Source organism: Pleurodeles waltl, chromosome 5 (genome assembly GCF_031143425.1).
Source record: "Pleurodeles waltl isolate 20211129_DDA chromosome 5, aPleWal1.hap1.20221129, whole genome shotgun sequence".
Taxonomy (NCBI): domain Eukaryota; kingdom Metazoa; phylum Chordata; class Amphibia; order Caudata; family Salamandridae; genus Pleurodeles; species Pleurodeles waltl.
This window is the reverse complement of record NC_090444.1, coordinates 608,568,910-608,591,992: the sequence shown is the minus strand read 5'-3', so window position 1 is coordinate 608,591,992 and position 23,083 is coordinate 608,568,910. Positions and strand designations below refer to the sequence as shown.

Below are 23,083 nucleotides of genomic sequence, written 5' to 3'. Positions count from 1 at the left end.
GGGATGAGGGCCTGTAATCGGTGCACTAGGTCTGATCTGCATACATCTCACACACATAATCATCCGAATTGTTCTAGCAGAATCACTTGTATTTTGGTCTCTCTGCCCATATGGAAATATGTGGATGACAGTATGATTATAAATAGGACTGATAGTGATCACAGTGCTCTTGTATGTAAACTGATAAATTTGTTGGGGCACCAAGATCATGTTTTCCTATCTTGTTCTATTATCTTGAACCCATCAAATGACAGGTGTAGGCGTAGATAGGATAAAATCTCATCTAGGCTGAAGGTCGGGGTGGTGACTGAAAGGGCTGTTAGAAAGGCCATCGAAACCTGGGAAACTGACGCCCCCAGACAGGCCCTATCCCAGGGAGTTATGGCGATTCATGAGAAACTTTTCTGTTTCTTGGGTGAGTGTTTCGTACAAAGACACCCCTAGCACAAGCTATAGGGTAATCTCTCAGTTACAGCAAGGTGGTTCACCAGGAATTGCTAGATTGCCACGGAACCTGAGATTAGCGGTGAAGACTGGGGATCCTGTGCATATTAGGCTGCAGAGGAAGACATACGAACTGATTTAGGCAAAAGCCTGCATCAATTAGGAAAGCCAGATTTGGGAGGAGCTTTATGAAAGTGGGGTATCTAGAGACACCAAACGGTTTTTGAACCTCATATCCAATAGGGGCAAGTGTGCCAGGCATCCGATTTCTTGTTCCATCCTGCCAAAAACATGGTGTAAGCATTTTTAAGACCTGTTCTAGCTTGCTGCAGGGTCTCTCGAGAGACTGTGCACTGGAGGATTTGGGCCTCCAGGCATACTCTTCATCACTAAGATTTGAGAGAGAGGAATCTGTATCTGCTATTAGCTGTGTTGCCTTGGGGAAAGTGTCAGGGCCGAATGGGGTTGCAGGGGATTTTTTTCAACAGGACCCAGAGACTTGGGCCACCTATATAAAGTTGCTATCTAATGCAATTTTAGGGGGTTTGAGATCTCAGATAGTTGGAAACAGCCTTGATTGTCCCTATCCACAAAAAGTGTTGTGGGGACACTCCTCTAAACTACATTCCCATTAGGCTGATTGATGTTATTCAGATTTTTTTTTGCAGCCAGGTCTTGGACAGACTGAAGGGATGGATTGATGAAGCTGGGGCCCTATCTAGTTTCCAAGTTGGTTTCCAGACAGACATCAGTACTATTGACCAGATCTTTGGATTCTTGGCCATCTGTTGGAAGATCGTAATCTTGCACTTATATTTGGTCTTTGTTGACCTAAAGTCTGCATTTGACCTGGTCCCGCGTTCCAATTTGTGGGCTGTCCTAAAGAATAATGGGGTACATGTGGATATATTAAGTATTCTGATGAGGCTGCACCTGGATACTTATGCACAGGTGGGCTGGGGCCCCTTAAGGGAACTAACAGAACGCATATCAATCCCCAGAGGGGTGCGGCAGGGTTGTGTCCTTGCCCCCACCTTGTTCTCCCTATACCTAAATGATGTGGTGACCACTCTTCGAAGTTGTGACAGTGATGACCCAAAAATTGCAGGTGGATTAATTTCCCTACTGTTGTTTGGGGATGACACTTTACAGGTGTCCAAAACACCTATGGGTCTGCAGAAACTGGTTAACAGGTTCAAGGCCTTTTGTAGGGAGAAAGAGGATTGATAATAAACCATTCTAAATCTAAGTTTATGGCCCTCAATCCACATGTCTTTTAGAGGAACAGTAAAATTGAGAAGGCACTTGAAAAAGTGTCCGAATTTGATTATTTAGTTATTAGGTTGACAAGTATTATGCAGTGGTCATCTCAGATAAACAAAAGCAGTCTGAACATATCCCACCATGTATCAGGAATACAGAGGGTGTTCCAAGCTTCAGAAACTAAGCAGTTATTTCCTGCACTTAAAGTCTATTGTGTTAAGATAGTAGGTGATGCCCTGTATGGAGCTGAACTTTGTGGTTCTGCAGAATTGTCAACCTTGGGAAAAGCTGAAAACATAATTTTGATGTCCTTGGTTGGTCTTCTTAAAAGCACACCATTGCTACCCCTGCATTGGGACCTGGGGGTCAAATCTATTATCCACAAGGCCCAACTAAGACCGCTGTAGTTTTGGAGGAGGCTGGGATCAACACCCGCCATGGCCACTTACAATGATGCCCTTAATGAAGTGGTAGAGCTAGATAAGAATCTAAATATTGGATGGTTATGCTTTGTTAAGGACACCTTATTTGAAATTGGCCTGGCAAACTATTGGTATGATACTGACCGCCCTTTGAATTTTGCCAAGAACACGATTAAACTGGACGTGTAAATGGGCCCTAGAGGTGAGAAGTAGTAGACATGGCCTTTTTTTTATTTAAAAATTCAATGCAGTTATGAGTCCTTTTTTGATTTCATAATGGTCCCATTAGCTAGGTGACTTTATGTAAAATTTAGGCATGGCACACTTCCACTCAGCTACTTCTGCAGTAACTGGAAACCCAATCAGAACATGGATTTTCCAGCATACCAGCACAGTAAGGAGAATTTATTGCACTTTTTCTTCATTTGCCCAGATACACCAAACTGAGGTCACAGCGGATCTTGCCAATTTGTAGTCAGCTGGAGGTTAGGCAATGTATGGTGGCCGGTGGCCCTAATGATTTTAAGAGCTGAGATCAAGGAGCACATAGTTTGTGCAGTTGCCAAATTCCTTCATTGGTGCTGGATTATTAGATCCAGTGCTTTAAGGCACTCAGCCAGTACTGTTTAAAGGGTAAGAGCAGCCCTATTTGTAGCTGACAGTTATTGTAAGATCTACTGTTTAGAAGTGGGTTGATGGTTTTATGATGAGTTTAAAGCACTGTATAAAGTATAATGACGTTTTATCAGTAACTGGGCAACATCACAATTTAATTCTTTTAACTTTTTAATGAAATGCGCCTAACTTGTGCATGTATTGTATAACTTTCAACCAGGGATGCCGTTTTATCGATGCTTGTTTGAAAACATGTCTTTTTACTGTGTTTGTTTGTATGTACTTTGGTGGCATATACACCGAATAAAGTATTTATACTTACCTTTATATATGACCAGGGGGCTCCGAGTCCAGATCCTGGCCTTTGGCCAGGCCACTCACATTGACCTTACACTCAGCATCTCTGCCCCTAAGACCTCCCTATCCTCCTGGCACTGCCATAGTTCATGCGTCTGCAAAACATCTGGCCTGAGTGGTGTGGAAGTGCTACTAAAGAACATATTAGTGTCTCCAGCAGATCAACTTTTGTCGATGCTGCTTTTCCTGATCTCATCTATGAGAATCTTTGGGAGGTCTTGAACAATACATGGGAAAAATATGGTTTTGTAATGAACCATAGGTAGTGAATTTACGGTGTTTTTAGTCTTTTGGAGCTTAACAATACTATCCCTATAACTGAAGATTATTTTTATATAAAGTAGGTGGCCCAGAGGTGATGAATCTACCCAGGAGCGGTCTTCATGGATGACTATCCTCAGGAGAGGCGGCAGCGGTTGTAGGAACGAAAGGGGTTAGAATTAGAGAAAGACTGACTGCACAACAGACAGGGAAAAAAGATTGAGGAAAGACAGCAGGAGATGTGCATAAAGACGAGAGTAAGATGCAGGACAGAAACAGAGAGGACAGATTACTTTGCTGTCTTGGCAGGAGGACCTTGGAGAGGATGTGGTGGAAGCCAACATAAGCAGAAAGACGGCTATACCTGGGAGATATGGTGGTAGCAACAGAGAAGCCAGGGCAAGGATCCAGAAGAAAACAGAATACATCTATTTACTCATACCCCAGCACATGGTGGAGGAAGGAGGACAGGTGGACTCAAAGAAAGTACAGACAGTAAGAAAATGAGGAGTCTCCCCCTGTTCAAAGGCACCATAGGTATAAGAACTAGACCCTACCACTTCAGTAGACTTCTGGACCTGAAGATACCCTGCAAGTAAGAGGACTGTTGTGCTGCTACAAGGACTGCTACTCTGCTGGACTCCTGCTGTGCTGTTCTGACCTGCTGCCCTCTTGCCTGGGAGTGAGAAGGACTGGACCTGCATCTCTCCCACCCAGGACCCAGAGTGACTCCAACGGCCGGCTGACTGGTCTTCTGATCTGAAGTCTCAGAGATGTAAAAGACTTCCAGCCAACCTACATATGCACCTGGATTCTGCCCGCTCTGAGTCTGCTCTGCTAAGTGGTGCCACCCCAGTCCTGGACCCTTAGAAGTTTACTTAAGGTGCTTGCTTCAGCAGAACGGACACATCATCTGTCAACCTGGCGCATCACCGTCACTGCTCTGATCTGAACCAGCTCACCTGCCCTGGTGCATGGCTCCGTACCGGTGCGTCACCTTTACACCATGGGTCGCCCTGACGCTCTCTGGTTTTGCAGGAACAGAACTGATGCATTGCCTTCGGACATGCCGCATCTTGGAACTGATGGAACGCCGCTCTTGCATTGAGGAAATCGACAGGTCCCCCTTTACTGCACGTAGAAAATTGATGCATCACCTTCTCCGCAGGGAGTGACAGCAGTGCATCTCTTCAGCTGCAACCCGCATCATTACCAGGATTAAGGTACTTTTGTTCAGCAGGCCTCACTGGGTCCCTTTATCCAGTCCGCACTCCATTGTGGTAGGCCTGAACTTTTGACTTTGTCCCAGTCCAGCTTGACGAAACCCAAGTGGTCTTCTTGTTTCTAAGTGCTACTTTACAGTTTATTCTTTAAGACTTCATAACTCAAGGTTCGATGGCATCTGTCGCTGTAGATACACATGTTGTGCATAGCCCGCCATCTGGTGTTGGGTCGGAGTGTTACAAGTTGTTTTTCTTCGAAGAAGTCTTTCGAGTCACGGGACCGAGGGACTCCTCCTCTTTGTCTCCATTGCGCATGGGCGTCGACTCCATCTTCGATTGTTTTCTTTCCGCCATCGGGTTCGGACGTGTTTCTTTCGCTCCGGGTTTCGGAACGGAAAGTTAGATAAAAATTCGGAAAATTACGTCGGTATTGTTGCGTTCGGAATCGGGATAGATAGAATCGACACCGAATCGAATCGTTACGATCGCCGTTGCCCTTCGGGGTAATTTTCGATCCCCCGTCGGGGCCTGGTCGGCCCGACCGCGTGACACATCGACGCCGATGGAATGGACCCCGTTCCGATTCTGTCCTAAATGCCACAACAAATACCCATATAGGGACCAACATTCGGTCTGTAACCTGTGCCTGTCGCCCGAGCACAGGGAAGAAGATTGCGAGGCCTGTCGTGCGTTCCGGTCCGGAAAAACACTCCGTGACCGACGAGCCAGAAGACTGCAGATGGCGTCCACGCCGACAGGACACCGAGAGTTCGAAGAACAAGAAGAAACCTTCTTGATCCATGAATCGGACTCGGACAAATTCGACGACCATGAAACAGTGAGTAAGACGTCGAAAATAGCACATAAGAAAGCTGATAAGGCCCAGGGAACGCCACTGCCATCAGGCCATGGCTCAACCCATAAAAGTGGTGACCGAACATCGGCACCGAAAAAGGCCGAAATAGTGCAGAGCTCGTCCGACTCGGGTCGAGACGCAGGCACCCAGCCATCTCGGGACCGAGATAGTGCTGCAGACAAAGATCGACGCCGAGATAGCGGTGCCGAAGCTGCTCGACGCAGAGACAGCGGCACCGAGGAGGATCGACGCGAGAGGGTTCGGCTCCGGAAAAAAGGAAAGTGGCCTCGGAGCCGAAAAAGAGCGCGGACATAGTTTCGGTGCCAAAACGACCCGCAACTGAACCAACTACCGGTTCCTATTCAGAGGAGCAATCACTGTCCTCTCAGATGAGAAAGCATACATTCGAGGAGGAGTTACAATCCACCGAGGTGGACCACACTCAAAGACGGATTTTTATTCAGAGTGGAACAGGGAAGATAAGCACCCTTCCCCCCATTAGGAGAAAAAGGAGACTCGAGTTCCAACAAGAACAAGCACCACAAACAAAACTGGTGAAAAAGATAACTCCGCCACCCTCCCCTCCACCTGCAACGCACTTTTCACCGGCACAGACTCCGTCGCATTCCCCGGCTCACACTACCATGAGCCAAGATGACCAGGACCAGGACGCTTGGGACTTATACGACGCACCTGTGTCAGACAACAGTCCAGAAGCGTATCCTGCAAAGCCCTCATCACCAGAGGACAGCACAGTATACTCACAAGTGGTGGCTAGGGCAGCAGAGTTCCACAACGTGTCCCTGCACTCCGAACCTGTCGAGGATGACTTCCTGTTCAACACCCTCTCCTCTACCCATAGCTCCTACCAAAGCCTGCCTATGCTCCCAGGAATGCTTAGGCACGCAAAGGAAATCTTCAAAGAGCCTGTCAAGAGTAGAGCAATTACACCAAGGGTGGAAAAGAAATATAAAGCACCTCCAACAGACCCTGTCTTCATCACCTCACAACTGCCACCAGATTCGGTCGTAGTAGGAGCAGCTCGCAAGAGAGCCAATTCTCACACATCGGGCGATGCACCACCCCCAGATAAAGAGAGCCGCAAGTTCGATGCAGCTGGGAAGAGGGTCGCAGTACAAGCTGCAAACCAGTGGCGCATCGCAAACTCTCAGGCGCTCCTAGCGCGCTATGACAGAGCCCACTGGGACGAGATGCAACACCTCATCGAGCATCTACCCAAAGATCTACAAAAGAGGGCAAAACAGGTGGTTGAGGAGGGGCAAAACATATCTAATAACCAGATACGCTCCTCTATGGATGCAGCGGACACAGCTGCAAGAACAGTTAACACAGCAGTAACTATAAGAAGACACGCGTGGCTACGAACATCTGGTTTTAAACCAGAAATACAGCAGGCAGTGCTCAATATGCCATTCAATGAGAAACAATTGTTCAGACCTGAAGTGGACACGGCAATTGAGAAGCTGAAAAAGGACACGGACACTGCAAAAGCCATGGGCGCACTCTACTCCCCGCAGAGCAGAGGCACTTTCAGCACCTTCCGCAAAACAACCTTTAGAGGGGGGTTTCGGGGTCAGAGCACACAGGCCAGCACCTCACATTCAACACCGTCCACCTACCAGGGACAGTACCAAAGGGGAGGCTTCCGGGGCCAATTCAGAGGAGGACAATTCCCTAGAAACAGAGGGAAATTTCAAAGCCCCAAAACACCTACAACCAAACAGTGACTCACATGTCACTCATCCCCTCCACACAACACCAGTGGGGGGAAGAATAAGTCAGTATTACCAAGCGTGGGAGGAAATAACAACAGACACTTGGGTCTTAGAAATTGTCCAACATGGTTATTGCATAGAATTTATACAAATCCCTCCAAACAAACCACCAAAAACGCAGAATATATCAAAACAACATTCAGACCTCCTAAAAATAGAAGTCCAAGCATTACTGCAAAAGAACGCAATAGAACTAGTACCAAAAACTCAAAGGAATACAGGGGTTTACTCACTGTACTTTCTAATACCAAAAAAGGACAAGACACTGAGACCAATCCTAGACCTCAGAACACTAAACACCTACATCAAATCAGAACACTTTCACATGGTCACACTACAAGAGGTGTTACCATTGCTAAAGCAACAGGACTACATGACAACCTTAGATCTCAAAGACGCGTATTTCCACATACCAATACATCCGTCGCACAGAAAATACCTAAGGTTTGTATTCAACGGAATACATTACCAATTCAAAGTATTGCCGTTTGGTTTAACAACCGCACCAAGAGTCTTTACAAAATGTCTAGCAGTAGTGGCTGCACACATAAGAAGGCAGCCAATACATGTATTCCTGTATCTAGACGACTGGCTAATCAAGACCAACTCACTGACAGGGTGCTCACACCACACAAATCAGGTCATACAAAACCTCTACAAACTCTGTTTCACCATCAACTATGCAAAATCACACATTCTGCCGTGCAAGGTACAACAATACCTAGGAGCCACAATAGACACAACGAAAGGATTAGCCACTCCAAGTCCACAAAGAATTCAAAATTTCAACAAGATCATACAACGCATGTATCCAACACAAAGAATACAAGCAAAAATGATATTACAACTCCTAGGCATGATGTCCTCATGCATAGCCATTGTCCCGAACGCAAGACTGCACATGAGGCCCTTACAACAGTGCCTAGCATCACAATGGTCACAAGCACAGGGTCACCTTCTAGATCTGGTGTTGATAGACCGCCAAACATACCTCTCGCTTCTATGGTGGAACAATATAAATTTAAACAAAGGGCGGCCTTTCCAAGACCCAGTGCCACAATACATCATAACAACAGATGCTTCCATGACAGGGTGGGGAGCACACCTCGATCATCACAGCATACAAGGACAATGGGACGTACATCAAACAAAACTGCATATAAATCACCTAGAACTGCTAGCAGTTTTTCAAGCACTAAAAGTATTCCAACCAATCATAACTCACAAATACATTCTTGTCAAAACAGACAACATGACAACAATGTATTATCTAAACAAACAGGGGGGGACACACTCAACGCAGCTGTGCCTTATACCACAAAAGATATGGCGATGGGCAATTCACAACCACATTCGCCTAATAGCACAGTTTATTCCAGGGATCCAGAATCAACTTGCAGACAATCTCTCTCGAGATCACCAACAGGTCCACGAATGGGAAATTCACCCCCAAATTCTAAACACTTACTTCAAACTCTGGGGAACACCTCAAATAGACTTATTTGCAACAAAGGAGAACGCAAAATGCCAAAACTTCGCATCCAGATACCCACACAGGCAGTCCCAAGGCAATGCCCTATGGATGAACTGGTCAGGGATATTTGCATACGCTTTTCCCCCTCTCCCTCTCCTTCCATATCTAGTAAACAAATTGAGTCAAAACAAACTCAAACTCATACTGATAGCACCAACATGGGCAAGGCAACCCTGGTACACAACACTGCTAGACCTATCAGTAATACCCCACATCAAATTGCCCAACAGGCCAGATCTGTTAACACAACACAAACAACAGATCAGGCATCCAGATCCAGCATCGCTGAATCTAGCAATCTGGCTCCTGAAATCCTAGAATTCGGACACTTAGACCTTCCCCAAGAATGTATGGAAGTCATAAAGCAAGCAAGAAGACCATCCACTAGGCACTGCTATGCAAGCAAATGGAAAAGGTTTGTTTGCTACTGCCATCATAATCAAATCCAACCATTACACGCATCTCCAAAGGATGTAGTGGGTTACTTGCTACACTTACAAAAATCAAACCTAGGTTTCTCTTCCATTAAAATACACCTTGCGGCAATATCTGCATACCTGCAGATTACCTATTCAACTTCACTATTCAGGATACCGGTCATTAAAGCATTTATAGAAGGCCTTAAAAGAATTATACCACCAAGGACACCACCCGTTCCTTCATGGAACCTCAATGTTGTCTTAACAAGACTCATGGGTCCACCTTTTGAACCCATGCACTCTTGCGAAATACAATTCCTAACCTGGAAAGTTGCATTTCTCATCGCCATCACATCTCTACGGAGAGTAAGCGAAATTTAAGCGTTTACAATACAAGAACCTTTTATCCAACTACACAAAAATAAGGTAGTCCTAAGGACCAATCCTAAATTTTTACCAAAGGTTATTTCACCGTTCCACCTAAATCAAACTGTAGAACTACCAGTGTTCTTCCCACAGCCAGATTCCGTAGCTGAGAGGGCACTCCATACATTAGATGTCAAAAGAGCACTAATGTACTACATTGACAGAACAAAAAACATCAGAAAGACTAAACAGCTATTTATTGCATTCCAAAAACCTCATGCAGGAACCCCAATATCAAAACAAGGTATAGCCAGATGGATAGTTAAGTGCATCCAAATCTGCTACCTTAAAGCAAAAAGACAGCTGCCCATTACACCAAGGGCACACTCAACCAGAAAGAAAGGCGCTACCATGGCCTTTCTAGGAAATATTCCAATGCACGAAATATGTAAGGCAGCCACATGGTCTACGCCTCACACGTTCACCAAGCACTACTGTGTAGACGTGCTATCCGCACAACAAGCCACAGTAGGTCAAGCCGTGTTAAGAACCTTATTTCAAACTACTTCCACTCCTACAGGCTGAACCACCGCTTTTGGGGAGATAACTGCTTACTAGTCTATGCACAGCATGTGTATCTACAGCGACAGATGCCATCGAACTGAAAATGTCACTTACCAGTGTACATCTGTTCGTGGCATCGGTCGCTGAAGATTCACATGTGCCCACCCACCTCCCCGGGAGCCTGTAGCCGTTCGGAAGTTGGCTTACACTTTGTACATTTGTAAATATATGATTTAAACCTTAAATAGGTACATACTTATTCACTCCATTGCATGGGCACTATTACTACAACACAACTCCTACCTCACCCTCTGCGGGGGAAAACAATCGAAGATGGAGTCGACGCCCATGCGCAATGGAGACAAAGAGGAGGAGTCCCTCGGTCCCGTGACTCGAAAGACTTCTTCGAAGAAAAACAACTTGTAACACTCCGACCCAACACCAGATGGCGGGCTATGCACAACATGTGAATCTTCAGCGACCGATGCCACGAACAGATGTACACTGGTAAGTGACATTTTCATTCTACTTATTGGATTTTTATTGTGTTTTATTTATTCAATCAAGTTATATTTTTGTAACCTTGTGTGGTTTATTTTTGTGTGGTATTTTCACTGTTTTACTGTATGAAGTTTTGCACAGTTTAATTGGAGTTTGCCTGACACTTACCCTGACTAGAATTGTGGTTCCTGCTTGATTTGGGCACATACCTCTGCCTACCAGAAACCCAGTTTCTAACAGGAGTTGTATGGGCCATTGATTGTCCTGCTTTCCTGCTTTGATTTTTTTTTTTGGCAACATCTGAGGTCTGACTTCAGAGACCAGAGTCATTGGAGTGACTTGGAAGTGAAAATGGATAAACAGTGTCTGAGACCCAAACACTGGAGTCAGGTCATGAAAGAAGCAGTGGTGAGGTGAATCTGCAGGTGGGGCACCTAATAGTACCTAAGATACTGGAATGAAAAAAGGTAGGAACCAAGGCTCTCCAATACCTAGCCTAAGGCACCAGAGAGGAAGAATATGCAGGGCATATTGGTAGAAAAAGTGAACAGGTGCGACGGATTCTGTAAGTGGTGCCAGTTTTATGGCTGTTGTGAGGTAATGTGTTTGGGGTTTGACTGTGCAGTGATGTGTGGAAGATGAAAATGTTGTCAGGATTTATGATTACCTGTGTCCCTGTTTTCACTTCTTGAATTTGTAGAGGCAGGTGGACCCTGATTAGGAACCGAAAAGCGTGGAGACTTTACCAACCCCATAATTACCTATACAGTGTATTACAAAATTCCCATGGAGGAAAAACCCATGATTTCCAGCATGGCATCTCCTGAGCTGCTTATATGTCTAGAGAATGAGATGGGCACAGGGTCAAGTAACCCATTAGACAGCCCTCACCTCTGCCTTAAAACATTGATCAGGCTTTTGAATTGGGTTGACTATGAGTGATTCCAATATTTTCTTCTGAGACATTGGGCATTGCACTGCCCAAACAAATTATTGGCCACAAGGGACAGAACTGGTTTTGAAAAAATATATCACTACACACATACATCAGGAGCTTATCTACAAGCTTATGTGTATTGATGTTGCTCTCAAACAATCAGCACCAGTGTAGGTACATGAAAAAATGGAACGTCATCCCAGATGAATCTATAGGATACTAGTCTACTTTTGGTGAAATGATATATCAATTTAATAAATATTTAACTCATAGGAAGTCTAAGCTGAAACTAATGACAGGATTGTACATGTCCACACGTAACATAACAAGCATGTCACCCAGGAGTCTGGATAAATGCTGGAAAGGATGCAGGGAACTGGGAATCTTACAGTTGACCTTAAATGGCTATTAAATGTTCTCCAGGTTGCAAGGGAGGGGGAGTGAGAATTGGATTTCTTTGTTTCTTTTGTGTTTACTCCATATATAGTCAATTTGATGCAAAATAAGATTACAGTGTGGCAGAATGACTTAGTCCCAACACACAAATGTCCCATACACGACTGAAATGTAAAACAATGAAGCGTATTGCAAAAAAAAAAAAAAAAAAAAAAACTAATCTTGACACTCCTCTCAGTACTGTCTACAGACATGGATTCAATTCACAACATCAGCAATCTTTTAGATCCATTCAGTACCAGAGCACCCTTTTAGCAATATGACAGATAAATTGGCATCTGTAAATCCCCCAGTAATGCCACAGAACAAGATTAAATATGTTCAGCATCATTCTACTACAGTTCTCTGTTTGACTGACTACTGCTTCAATTCCAAATCCTTGCTTCATACACCTCATTCACCCTTTTAGGTGTCTTTCCCAATATGTCAGGCAATATTTTCAGGTTTTAGACTTAATGCTTGACGTGTAATTAGCATCTGCAACCTTGTCCTTTTCTATTGCACATTCTTCGATAATTTGGAATTCTAAATCTGCCCTTCTTCAGAACTGAAGTTATACTGTAGTCTTGTTGCTCTTACACTGTGGAGCTGTCTGTGGCTTCCCCAACTTTATCCTTGCCCCCTGAAAACCCAAAAGCCATACTCCATGTGGGGGCAGCTCTTATTTTCAAAGACAAAGAAACACTGGTTCTTGCAACATTCCTCCTTTGAAAAAAAAAGCTAATCTACTCAGAGGAATATTTGCTATTTCTTGTCAGAAAGACATTTTTGATTTTCAGTTAAGACTCTTTGGGAATGATTACATCTGACTGGGAGAGGTTCCATTTTGAAACATAGTCCGACACCTTCAGATATCAAGTTTCTCAGCACCTACCACCATATACTTGGAAGCTTCGTGATGCAGGGCTTTTTCCTGAGGATGGAACTCTTCTCCTTCATGTGGGTAGCCCTGAAACTCAAAGGTGGAGAATTTGGCATGAAGGATTCAGCTGGCAATATTAGATCATTTGCAGGCAACATTACGCCTACTTGTCAAGATTGTTATGGACTCATCCAACCTTATGCTGTGCTGTAATCTGGAAATACTTCCTTCTTCATTTGGTCCTGGACTGCTCTTGACTGTTATTTTGCACAGGAGCTTCAGCTTTTCAAAAGACGTTCAGTCAGTACTGATGAACACTCTCTTCCAGTGGTTCTTAACCTGTGGACTTGGGACTCTGCGGCGTCCACAAAGCCCACTCAGGCGGAGGCGACTGCTTAGAATGTTAAATAATATTAACAGATTATTAAAATGAATATAAATAAAGAAAAATAAATGTAAAACGTTCTGTAAATGTGACGAAATTTGAAATCGGAGGCTAAACATTTTGTATCCTCAGATTTGTAGGGGTGTTGCAAGTGCATCAAATAGAATGTAGTATGAATAATGGTTGACCTTAATTAAATGTAGAAAAGTTCCAGTCAAAATGCAGATTTTTTAAAAATGTGTTTTATAAATAAATAAAAAATGCAATCATTTGTGTATTTATTTCATTAATGCGTATTTCTGTATTTTCTGTATTTTTTGTATTGTTTTGTGGCTCAGATTATTGCAGATACTTAGGTTGGGGTCACTGGATTTCAGTAGTGACTAGAGGGGATCCCTGGAATCCAATAAAGAATCAGTGGAGGACCCAAGGTTCCAGTAATGATTAGGTGGGGTCCAGAGAAGTCAAAAGGTTAAGAAACACTGCTCTGCTCATTTGGAAATAAACTGTTGAGAATGGAGACACTTTGCCTGAGTATCTCGGAGTGGTGCTGTGGCTTGCTTGTCAGAGCTACCTTGTCCCACAAGCCAGTTCTGTCAACAAAGGTTCCAGCCACCATGCCTCTTAGATGACACTGATCAAGCAACAACTGAACCTTTGACAGTACTTTTGCCTTCCCCACAAGAAAGATGTATTGCTTCATACTGTTTTGGACTTGTGCTTTTTAAAATGTTCATAAACAATCAACTCTTATATTTGGTGAAAGTGCATTGGTTCTCACATGTGCTTGAGTCTCAGGCCTGTTTAGGATCTTTGAATCAATAAGATGCATATTTTCACTCCAACATCAATTGCCTGAGATTTGCGGTTCCACCTATATCAAGTTTCAATTTGCAGCTTCTACATTCCGACGTGTAAATTATCTATCGTTATAAGACTTCTGAAAGGGGCATAAGTGAATTAAGACCATTCACACATGTGTTGAAACTAATAAAGTGAATACATTGGCATGTTTGTATTCTGTTAATGATATTTCCTCTTGTATTCCTTGTCTTAGAGTTATCGATTTGGGTGTCATGACTCCGTGTGATAAAATACTGCGGACTGCTATTGAAAGCAATGCAGGTTAGTCCTCTCTTTATTTTGCTGTTTTTTCACACTTTTATGAATGCTCCCTGCCCTCATTTTTTTTTTACAAATCTGAACATACATAGCAAGATGTGTAAATTATTAAATCTTACAATGTACATGTTATATCTGTAAGTTTAAATAAACCGATACTGGAACATTTTGGTAAGTAGCGCCAAGTCTCTTGGTTACTGCATGAAGCTGGAATACTGAACACTACTCTGTGTGGTACAATAAAAAAGACAGTGCTCAGGCTAAAATGTAAGTAAAACATTTCCAGTTTGTTCGGTTTTTCAACGTGAGAGCTAGCGGGTCAGTTTTTTTTTTTTGTATTAGTAGTAGTAAGGATAGATAAATATACTTTTAAAAGTACAGACGTGCGACTGGAATTAGTAATACAGAAAAAGTAGTTGCCTGTCATGGTAGTTCTAAATCTTGAATATCTTAATCATGTTTATACCTGCATTATTCCCAAGGTTCCAGCGTTATGTTGGAGCTCATTTTTGAAGATTAGAAAAATAAACCATAAAGTTATAGCTGTCAATGTTTGTCTTTTAATGAATGTAAACCACATTGATACTTTTATTGAATAGAACCCAGGAAAGTAGCTCATTTCCACCTGGGTTCCATTAAAGTCTAGGTGAATAGTAAAAGAAAAGACAAACGTGTTCTTGCAATGTCCTGCCTAATGGAAATGACGTCTGAAGAAAGTGAAATGGCAACAATGTCGGTTATAGAAAGTAGTCAGAATGTTTTTATAGCTGTCTAGCAACTTAATCATGAATATGTAAGCTAGGCATGCGTTCCTTAACATAAGCTTGTGCAAGTTATACAAACCCTGGTAATTTATTAATGTTTTTGCGTGTAGGTGTGTTGTGCACTGTGCTTTCTGGCCCTTTTTAAAGCAATCGATATTTTTAAAGTATTTTTTCTTTTTTCTTCGCCCCACCACTCCCCTCCCTAACAGATATCATTGGCCTATCAGGTCTTATTACGCCATCTTTGGATGAAATGATTTTTGTTGCAAAGGAGATGGAAAGACTTGCAATAAAGATCCCCTTGTTGATTGGAGGAGCAACAACTTCCAAGTATGTTTTGTTAAGGAATTAAAGTCATCAATGAAATATCGTATGCAGTGTATTGTGTATCCCATTTGTTGCTCTGGTCCATACTCGTCCAATGTTCAGATGATAAAAAATTGTTTTTTAAAAATTGATTTAGATGGCTCTTCAGCACCATTATTAACTCTATTTAATATGCACATGTAACAGCATGCCAAACAGTGGAGAAGCCTCTTATTCCATAGAGCAAGTACAATTTGGTAAGAACTCCAGCCACATCCAATAGACTCCATCATCCATCTTTTTATCTATCTGCAAACAACTACATAACCACAGATATACTACTGATTTTTCAGTGCATATGCCCATACACACTGCATAAGAATTCTTGAAATCATGGTGGAAGTGTTATAAACCCATTTGGCTCTGCATGGAATATTAATGTCATAATTCAGACTGTACAGATAATTCTATGTTATAAAGTTGGATTGTTTTTCCTAATTAATATGTCATAGTGTTATGTACAGTTCTTAATGCCACCCTTTACAAATCAGCTGAATAACCTTTGATACCCTCTTCTCACCCATGCTTGTTACACATCTTGTCTTTCTGAGCTGTATTATTTCTTTGAGACAGCGCCACCGACCACCAACTTGCTTGATGCTTGTATTACTGGCAACCAAAGTTGTTTCTAGATCCAGATTGATTCCTGTCACTTGATACTTCAACTTCACTTGAGAGTTGAAGCCAACCCGCCATTGTACCACACTGGCCTCAATGGCGGTAGCAGCTGCCGGGCTGGAGATAACAACCTCCAACCCGGCAGCCTCTACTGTCCCGGCAGCGGCATTATGATCCTGCCTGTTCCATGGTTTTCGCGGCGTTGGTATCGCCACGAAAACCATAGCGGTAGGCCCTACCAGTGACAGGGAAGTCTTTCCCTGTCACTGGTAGGATGCCCACCCCCCTCTAACACTCCCCAGACAACCCCCACCCTTTCCCATCCACACTCTCCCCCTTTCCAATCCTCCCCCACTCATACACGCACACTTGCAGGCACACACCACGCATTCACACACTCACTCACACAGGCATTCACACATGCATCCATCCATTCACGCACACATCCGTACACACATCCAAACCTACACACATTCACATTTGCATTCATACATGCATTCTCACACATGCACACACACACATATGCACACACACACAAGCAACACTACACACTCATTTGCATGCACGCACACACTCACACATTCATCCACACACCTCCCCATACACACACAACACCCCCCTACCGCCAGCAGCGCCCGCCAGCAGAACACCGCCAGGCCGTATTATTTTTCATAATACAGCTAGCGGCAGTCTAATAGCGTGGCGCTGCTGGTGGTAGCAGCGCCACCTTAACCCCATCTACCAGCATGCCCACAGCGGTTTTCCTCCCTTCTTGTAGCAGAAATCCGGCTTGGTCATGTTATGGCAGAAGGATGTTAGCCGCAGTGATGGTCTTTTGGCCGCCGTCGCCGTGGGGGTAGGCGGTACTCAACGCCAAAGTTAAAATGTGGGCCTATGTATCTTTATCATCATTGCTTCACTGAATACAACATGGCTTGCTGCTTCATGTGAATTTATCAGTCCTGATGAAGACCGATTAAACGTTTGGGGTCGAAACACCCTTGACAGTAAAGGCATATGGAATCCTTGTCACTGCACTCATTGACTGATTTATACTTAAAGGTACTCCAAGCAGCCTCAATGACTTATTTCTTGCTTCCTGTTCTTTTGTACACACCATTTTAATTGTTATTAATCACTGAGTGAACACTCACAAACACAGAGCACTGTTTTTAGCTATATAGTGGATCCTTGAGTTAGCACAAGACCACCTGGTCCAGTAGTAAGCTTGCCTCAAGAATTTCTGCAGTGGGACCCCAGTTAATAGATTAATCCATTTTGGAGATTGTCTGTTTTAATAGTACCATGACAATTGTTGATTTTGAATTTGATAAATGACTACTTATTTCAGTTAGGTATTAATCAAGAGTGACATGGTTTAAATGATCAAGGAACCTTCTTAGCAGCCATCCTGGTGCTGGATCTTGTGCAGTTTCTGTGAAGATGGCATTTACTTGCATTGTAATAAAATCATGAATGCAAATAGGGGTGAAGAAAATGTATGTCTTCAGGGTTTTTAGCATAGACTAGTCTGCTAGACCTTTTAGTGCGAGTAGTACTAAATGAGAGTGCATAGGGGAAAGTACCTTGCTTTACAAATGAGAAGCAGGAGAAAATAAATGTTCGATGGCATGTGTAGCTGCAGATACACATGCTGTGCACTGTTCCTGCTATCTAGTGTTGGGCTCAGATTGTTACAAGTTGTTTTTCTTCGAAGAAGTCTTTTCGAGTCACGGACTGAGTGACTCCTCCTTTTCGGCTCCATTGCACATGGGCGTCAACTCCATCTTAGATTGTTTTCTTTCCACCATTGGGTTCGGAAGTGTTCCTCTTCGCTTCGTAATTCGAATCGGGAAACTTAGAAAATCATCGAAATTCACCGGTATTGTTTACGTTCGGGACCGGTTTAGTTTCATCACATCGGCACCGACAACAAGACCGCTTTGGCGGCCCTTTGGGCTTCCGCACTTCACCAAGGCCTGGTCGACCCGACCACACCCGTAGTCGAAGACTAATGGACCGGACCCCCCTTCCGTTTCTGTCCCAAGTGTCACGCCAAGTATCCTTATACAGACCAGCATCGGGTCTGTAACCTGTGTTTATCGCCCGAACACAGAGAGGATACTTGTGAGGCCTGCCGAGCGTTTCGATCCAAGAAGACCTTAAGGGATCGACGCGCAAGACAACTGCAGATGGCATCGAAGCCGAAACAACATCTCGACGCCGAAGAAGAAGAGATGCGGATATCCATTCAAGGATCGGACTCGGATGAATCCGACGGTGATCCACCTTCGACGGCTGCGCAAAAAGTGAGTACACCTGCCCCGCCCCACACCCAAGGTCAGAGCAAAAAACAAAAGGCCTCGGGGACGCCACTGCCGGAAGGTCATGGCTCCACCCACAGAAAAGAAGGTGACCAAGTAACATCGGCACCGAAAAAGGCCAAGACATTGCAGAAGACTTCCGACTCCGGTCGAGAAACCGGCACCGAAAAATTTCGGCATCGAGTGCTCGAGGCGAGCAAGCCTCGAAAGAGCCTATCGGAACAGAAAAGACCATTTCGATGGGAATTTCAGTACCAAAAAAGTCGGCTTCGGAGCCGAAACGGACTTCCTACACGGAAGAGCAAGGGCTCTCTTTACAGCTCAAAGAAAGGCATAGATTTGAGCAAGAACTGGATTTAGAAGAGCATGATCAAACTCAGCAAAGGTTAGAAATCCAGAAAGACACAGGGAAAATACAAACCATCCCTCCGCTCAAGTCAAAAAGAAAACTGGCTTTTCATGAGACTGAAATGCAACCAAAAGCCAAAGTGGTTAGAGAAAGGTCACCACCCCCACATTTCTCACCACAAACGTCCCCACCTCAATCACCACAGTTGTCACCAGTGGGTACACCAATAGCACAGTCACCCACACATACTGGGATGACTCAAGACGATGCTGACACCTGGGATCTAAATGACCCACCAATATCGGACAACAGCCCAGAGAGTTATCCAACAAAACCTTTGCCGCCAGAGGACAGTATGTCCTACACGCAGGTACTGACCAGAGCAGCAACATTTCACAACGTGACAATGCACTCTGAACCTGTTGAGGATGACTTCCTGTTTAACACTCTGGCATCCACACATGCATCGTACCAAAGTTTACCAATGTTACCGGGCATGCTTAAACACACAGCAGGTCTTCCAAGAACCTGTAAAAGGCAGAGCCATCACGCCAAGGGTCGAAAAGAAATATAAACCGCCCCCGTCAGACCCAGTGTTTATTACTCAACAACTCTCTCCAGACTCAGTGGTTGTGGGGGCTGCAAGGAAACGGGCAAATTCACAGTCATCAGAGGATGCGCCACCTCCTGGTAAGGAAAGTCGTAAATTCGACGCAGCAGGGAAAAGAGTTGCATCGCAAGCAGCCAATCAGTGGTGAATTGCCAACTCACAAACCCTACTTGCCCGCTACGACAGGGCGCATTGGTATGAGATGCAAGACATCATCCAGCACTTGCCCAAAGAGCACCACAAACGTGCCCGACAAGTGGTTGAAGAAGGACAAGCCATATCAAACAACCAAATCCACTCTGCACAAGACTTTGCAGATACAGCGGCACAGACTATCAATACAGCAGTAACAATTAGAAGACATGCATGGCTGTGAAGTTCTGGGTTTAAACCAGAAATACAACAGGCGGTATTGAATATGCTGTTTAATCAACAACTTCGCATCCAGGTACCCACACCCTCAGTCCAAAGGCAATGCTCTATGGATCAGCTGGTCAGGGATATTTGCTTACCCTTTTCCCCCTCTCCCGCTCATTCCTTATCAGGTCAACAAACTGAGTCAAAACAAACTCAAACTAATACTTATAGCACCAACGTGGGCTCGCCAACCGTGGTACACCAGACGGTTGGACCTATCTGTGGTACCCCACATCAAACTACCAAACAGACCAGATCTGTTAACACAACAGAAACAACAGATCAGACACCCGAATCCAGCATCGCTCAACCTAGCAATCTGGCTCCTGAAGTCTTCGAATTTGGATATCTAAACCTTTCAAAAGAGTGTATGGAACTTATTAAACAAGCAAGAAAACCCACAACCAGACATTGTTACGCTAACAAATGGAAAAGATTTGTTTGCTACCTCCAGGCTAATCAGATTATGCCATTAGACGCCTCCACACAAAACAATGTAAGTTATTTACTACACTTACAAAAGTCCAATCTAGCCTTCTCTTCCATTAAAGTCCGTCCCACTGCAATATCTGCTTATTTGCAGATAAAACATACAAAATCGCTTTTTAGAATCCCAGTTATTAAGGCCTTTATGGAAGGACTAAAAAGAATCATACCCCCAAGGACACCACCAGTACCTTCATGGAATATTAATATTGTATTAACAGGACTCATGGGCCCACCATTTGAACCCATGCATTCTTGTCAAATCCAATTTTTGACTTGGAAAGTAGCCTTTCTAATAGCCATCACTTCACTTCGAAGAGTTAGCGAAATACAGGCGTTTACTATTCAAGAACCCTTTATACAAATACATAAACAGAGGGTGGTTCTCCGTACAAATCCACAATTCTTACCAAAAGTCATATCACCGTTTCATCTAAACCAAACTGTGGAACTCCCAGTCTTCTTTCCACAGCCAGACTCAGTAGCAGAAAGGGCATTGCATACGTTAGACATAAAAAGAGCGCTAATGTATTACATTGACAGAACAAAACAATTGTTCATAGCTTTCCAAAAACCGCATGCAGGTAACCCTATATCCAAACAGGGCTTTGTCAGATGGATAGTCAAATGCATTCACACCTGTTACCTTAAAGCTAAAAGAGATTTACCCATTACTCCAAGGGCACACTCCACTAGAAAGAAAGGCGCCACAATGGCTTTTCTTGGTAATACACCAGTGACAGAGATTTGTAAGGCAGCTACCTTGTCTCTGTCCCATACATTTACTAAGCATTACTGTGTAGATGTGTTAGCAACACAACAAGCCACAGTAGGACAGGCTGTACTAAGAACATTATTTCAGACACCTTCAACTCCTACAGGCTAACCACCACTTTTGGGGAGATTACTGCTTTGTAGTCTATGCACAGCATGTGTATCTGCAGCTACACATGCCATCGAACGGAAAATGTCACTTACCAAGTGTACATCTGTTCGTGGCATGTTGCGCTGCAGATTCACATGCGCCCTCCCAGGGAGCCTGTAGCCGTTTTAGTTGCATGTAAATTGTAAATATGTAAATAAATATTCCTTTACTACACACTATGTACATACATATCTACTCCATTGCATGGGCACCTCTGGTATCCTTACTTCACCAACTTCTACCTCAGCCTTTGCGGGGAAAACAATCTAAGATGGAGTTGACGCCCATGCGCAATTAAGCCGAAAAGGAGGAGTCGCTTGGTCCCGTGACTCGAAAAGACTTCTTCGAAGAAAAACAAGCTTTAACACTCCGAGCCCAACACTAGATGGCAGGAACAGTGCACAGCATGTGAATCTGGAGCGCAACATGCCACGAACAGATGTACATTGGGTAAGCAACATTTTCCATATAGAGAACACTTTTTATATGAAGAAAAGAAAAGAGAGTACCCATCAGAAAAAGAGCTAATCATGTAAGTAACTTTGTTTACGGTCTTACTGTTTCAAGCAGCAGAGGATACATTACTTTAATCATTGTGTGACTTGTGCAGTAGTGTGGATAGTGCTTTTTCATAGCTAATTCTCAGTCTGAAAGAGACATCTACTTGTAGATTCCTTACCTTAGAATCTCCCCCAGATGTCAGTCTGGAGCTGGAGATTTTTCTTGAACAGTACCCTTGCGTGCCGTTAGATGGTGTTGATCAGCTCCACGTCCATAACTGATATGATGTTGTGGGTCCTCTATAGGTGTCACCCCTGGCGCGCTGATGTCAGTTCTTTTCTTTCCGCATCTGCCAGCGCTGATCAGAGCTACCCCTTAGTCATTTTTGACTGGCCTTTTTTTTTTTTTTTTTTTTACTTTTTGTTGAAGTTTTTTCAAGTTGGTAACTCCTGGCACGTCGAGGAAGACTGATTCAAGCCCTGCAGATACTGTCACCGGGCGATGTCCGTGACGGATCAGCACCTCGGGTGCCTTTGGTGTTTGGTGTGCGACCACGACCCAAAATCGTGCTCAAAGTGTCAGGCCATGCATTTAAATGCTTTGAGGAAGAAGTCCCTGAAGCTGATCACGGCCCGACACTCGACTTCCCAATAGTCGAGGTAGCGAATGAGAGGAGTGGTCGTGGAGTCATCCATCGTTGTCATCCTACTCTAAGTCCTCAGTGCAATTGGGTAAGTCAAGGCACAAAAAGAAGTCGAAGAAAACAATAGTTCTTCAAGTTCACCTCATCTGTTGGCCGACAAGACGAGGGTGTGTGAGTGTCGTCGTTCTAGGTCTCCATCTGTAGAGCCTGTGTCTGTGGCGACTCCGCACCTCCCCAAGTTGCCAGGAGCCGGAGCGACACCTGCCCAGGTAAAACAGTTTTATGAGGCCAAGCGCCTCATTTTTTGGCAGTCCAACACCGCTGGAATGCCTTCTGGCCCCACAGAGTCAGAAGGGGCCCCTTTGCCCTTCAGGTTTCACCCCAGCGGCTTTGGCTCCAAGGGGCACTCATAGATCCATGTTTGGATTCAGGATGGCGTAGAGTTTACCATTTTGACCTTCCCCGATGACGGTCCTGAGGACGACACTCCTAGCCCCACCCATGCCCACATCCTCATTGTCGACAAGGACAGGGGCCTTGCCCCTTATGTTGGATCCTGAACCTTATTCCTATGGGCTAGGTTATGGTGAGGAATGGGAGGGGTCACTGGACCCTTTGGAATACCAGCTCCAAGAATCTATGGACTGCGTATGGACTTGGGTGAAGCCAGTGGTCTAAACACCTCCACAGATACTGC

General features: G+C 44.2%; 1 protein-coding gene across 1 annotated transcript in view; it reads left to right on the top strand.

Annotated features, from left to right (window-relative positions):
• The window catches only part of MTR (5-methyltetrahydrofolate-homocysteine methyltransferase), a 484,998-nt gene that overhangs the window by 321,970 nt on the left and 139,945 nt on the right, over positions 1 to 23,083 (top strand). Inside the window, exons 23-24 of the mRNA XM_069234453.1 lie at positions 14,319 to 14,386; positions 15,357 to 15,477. Of these exons, the coding sequence (XP_069090554.1) occupies positions 14,319 to 14,386; positions 15,357 to 15,477 (189 nt within the window). The remainder of the gene's footprint in view (positions 1 to 14,318; positions 14,387 to 15,356; positions 15,478 to 23,083) is intronic.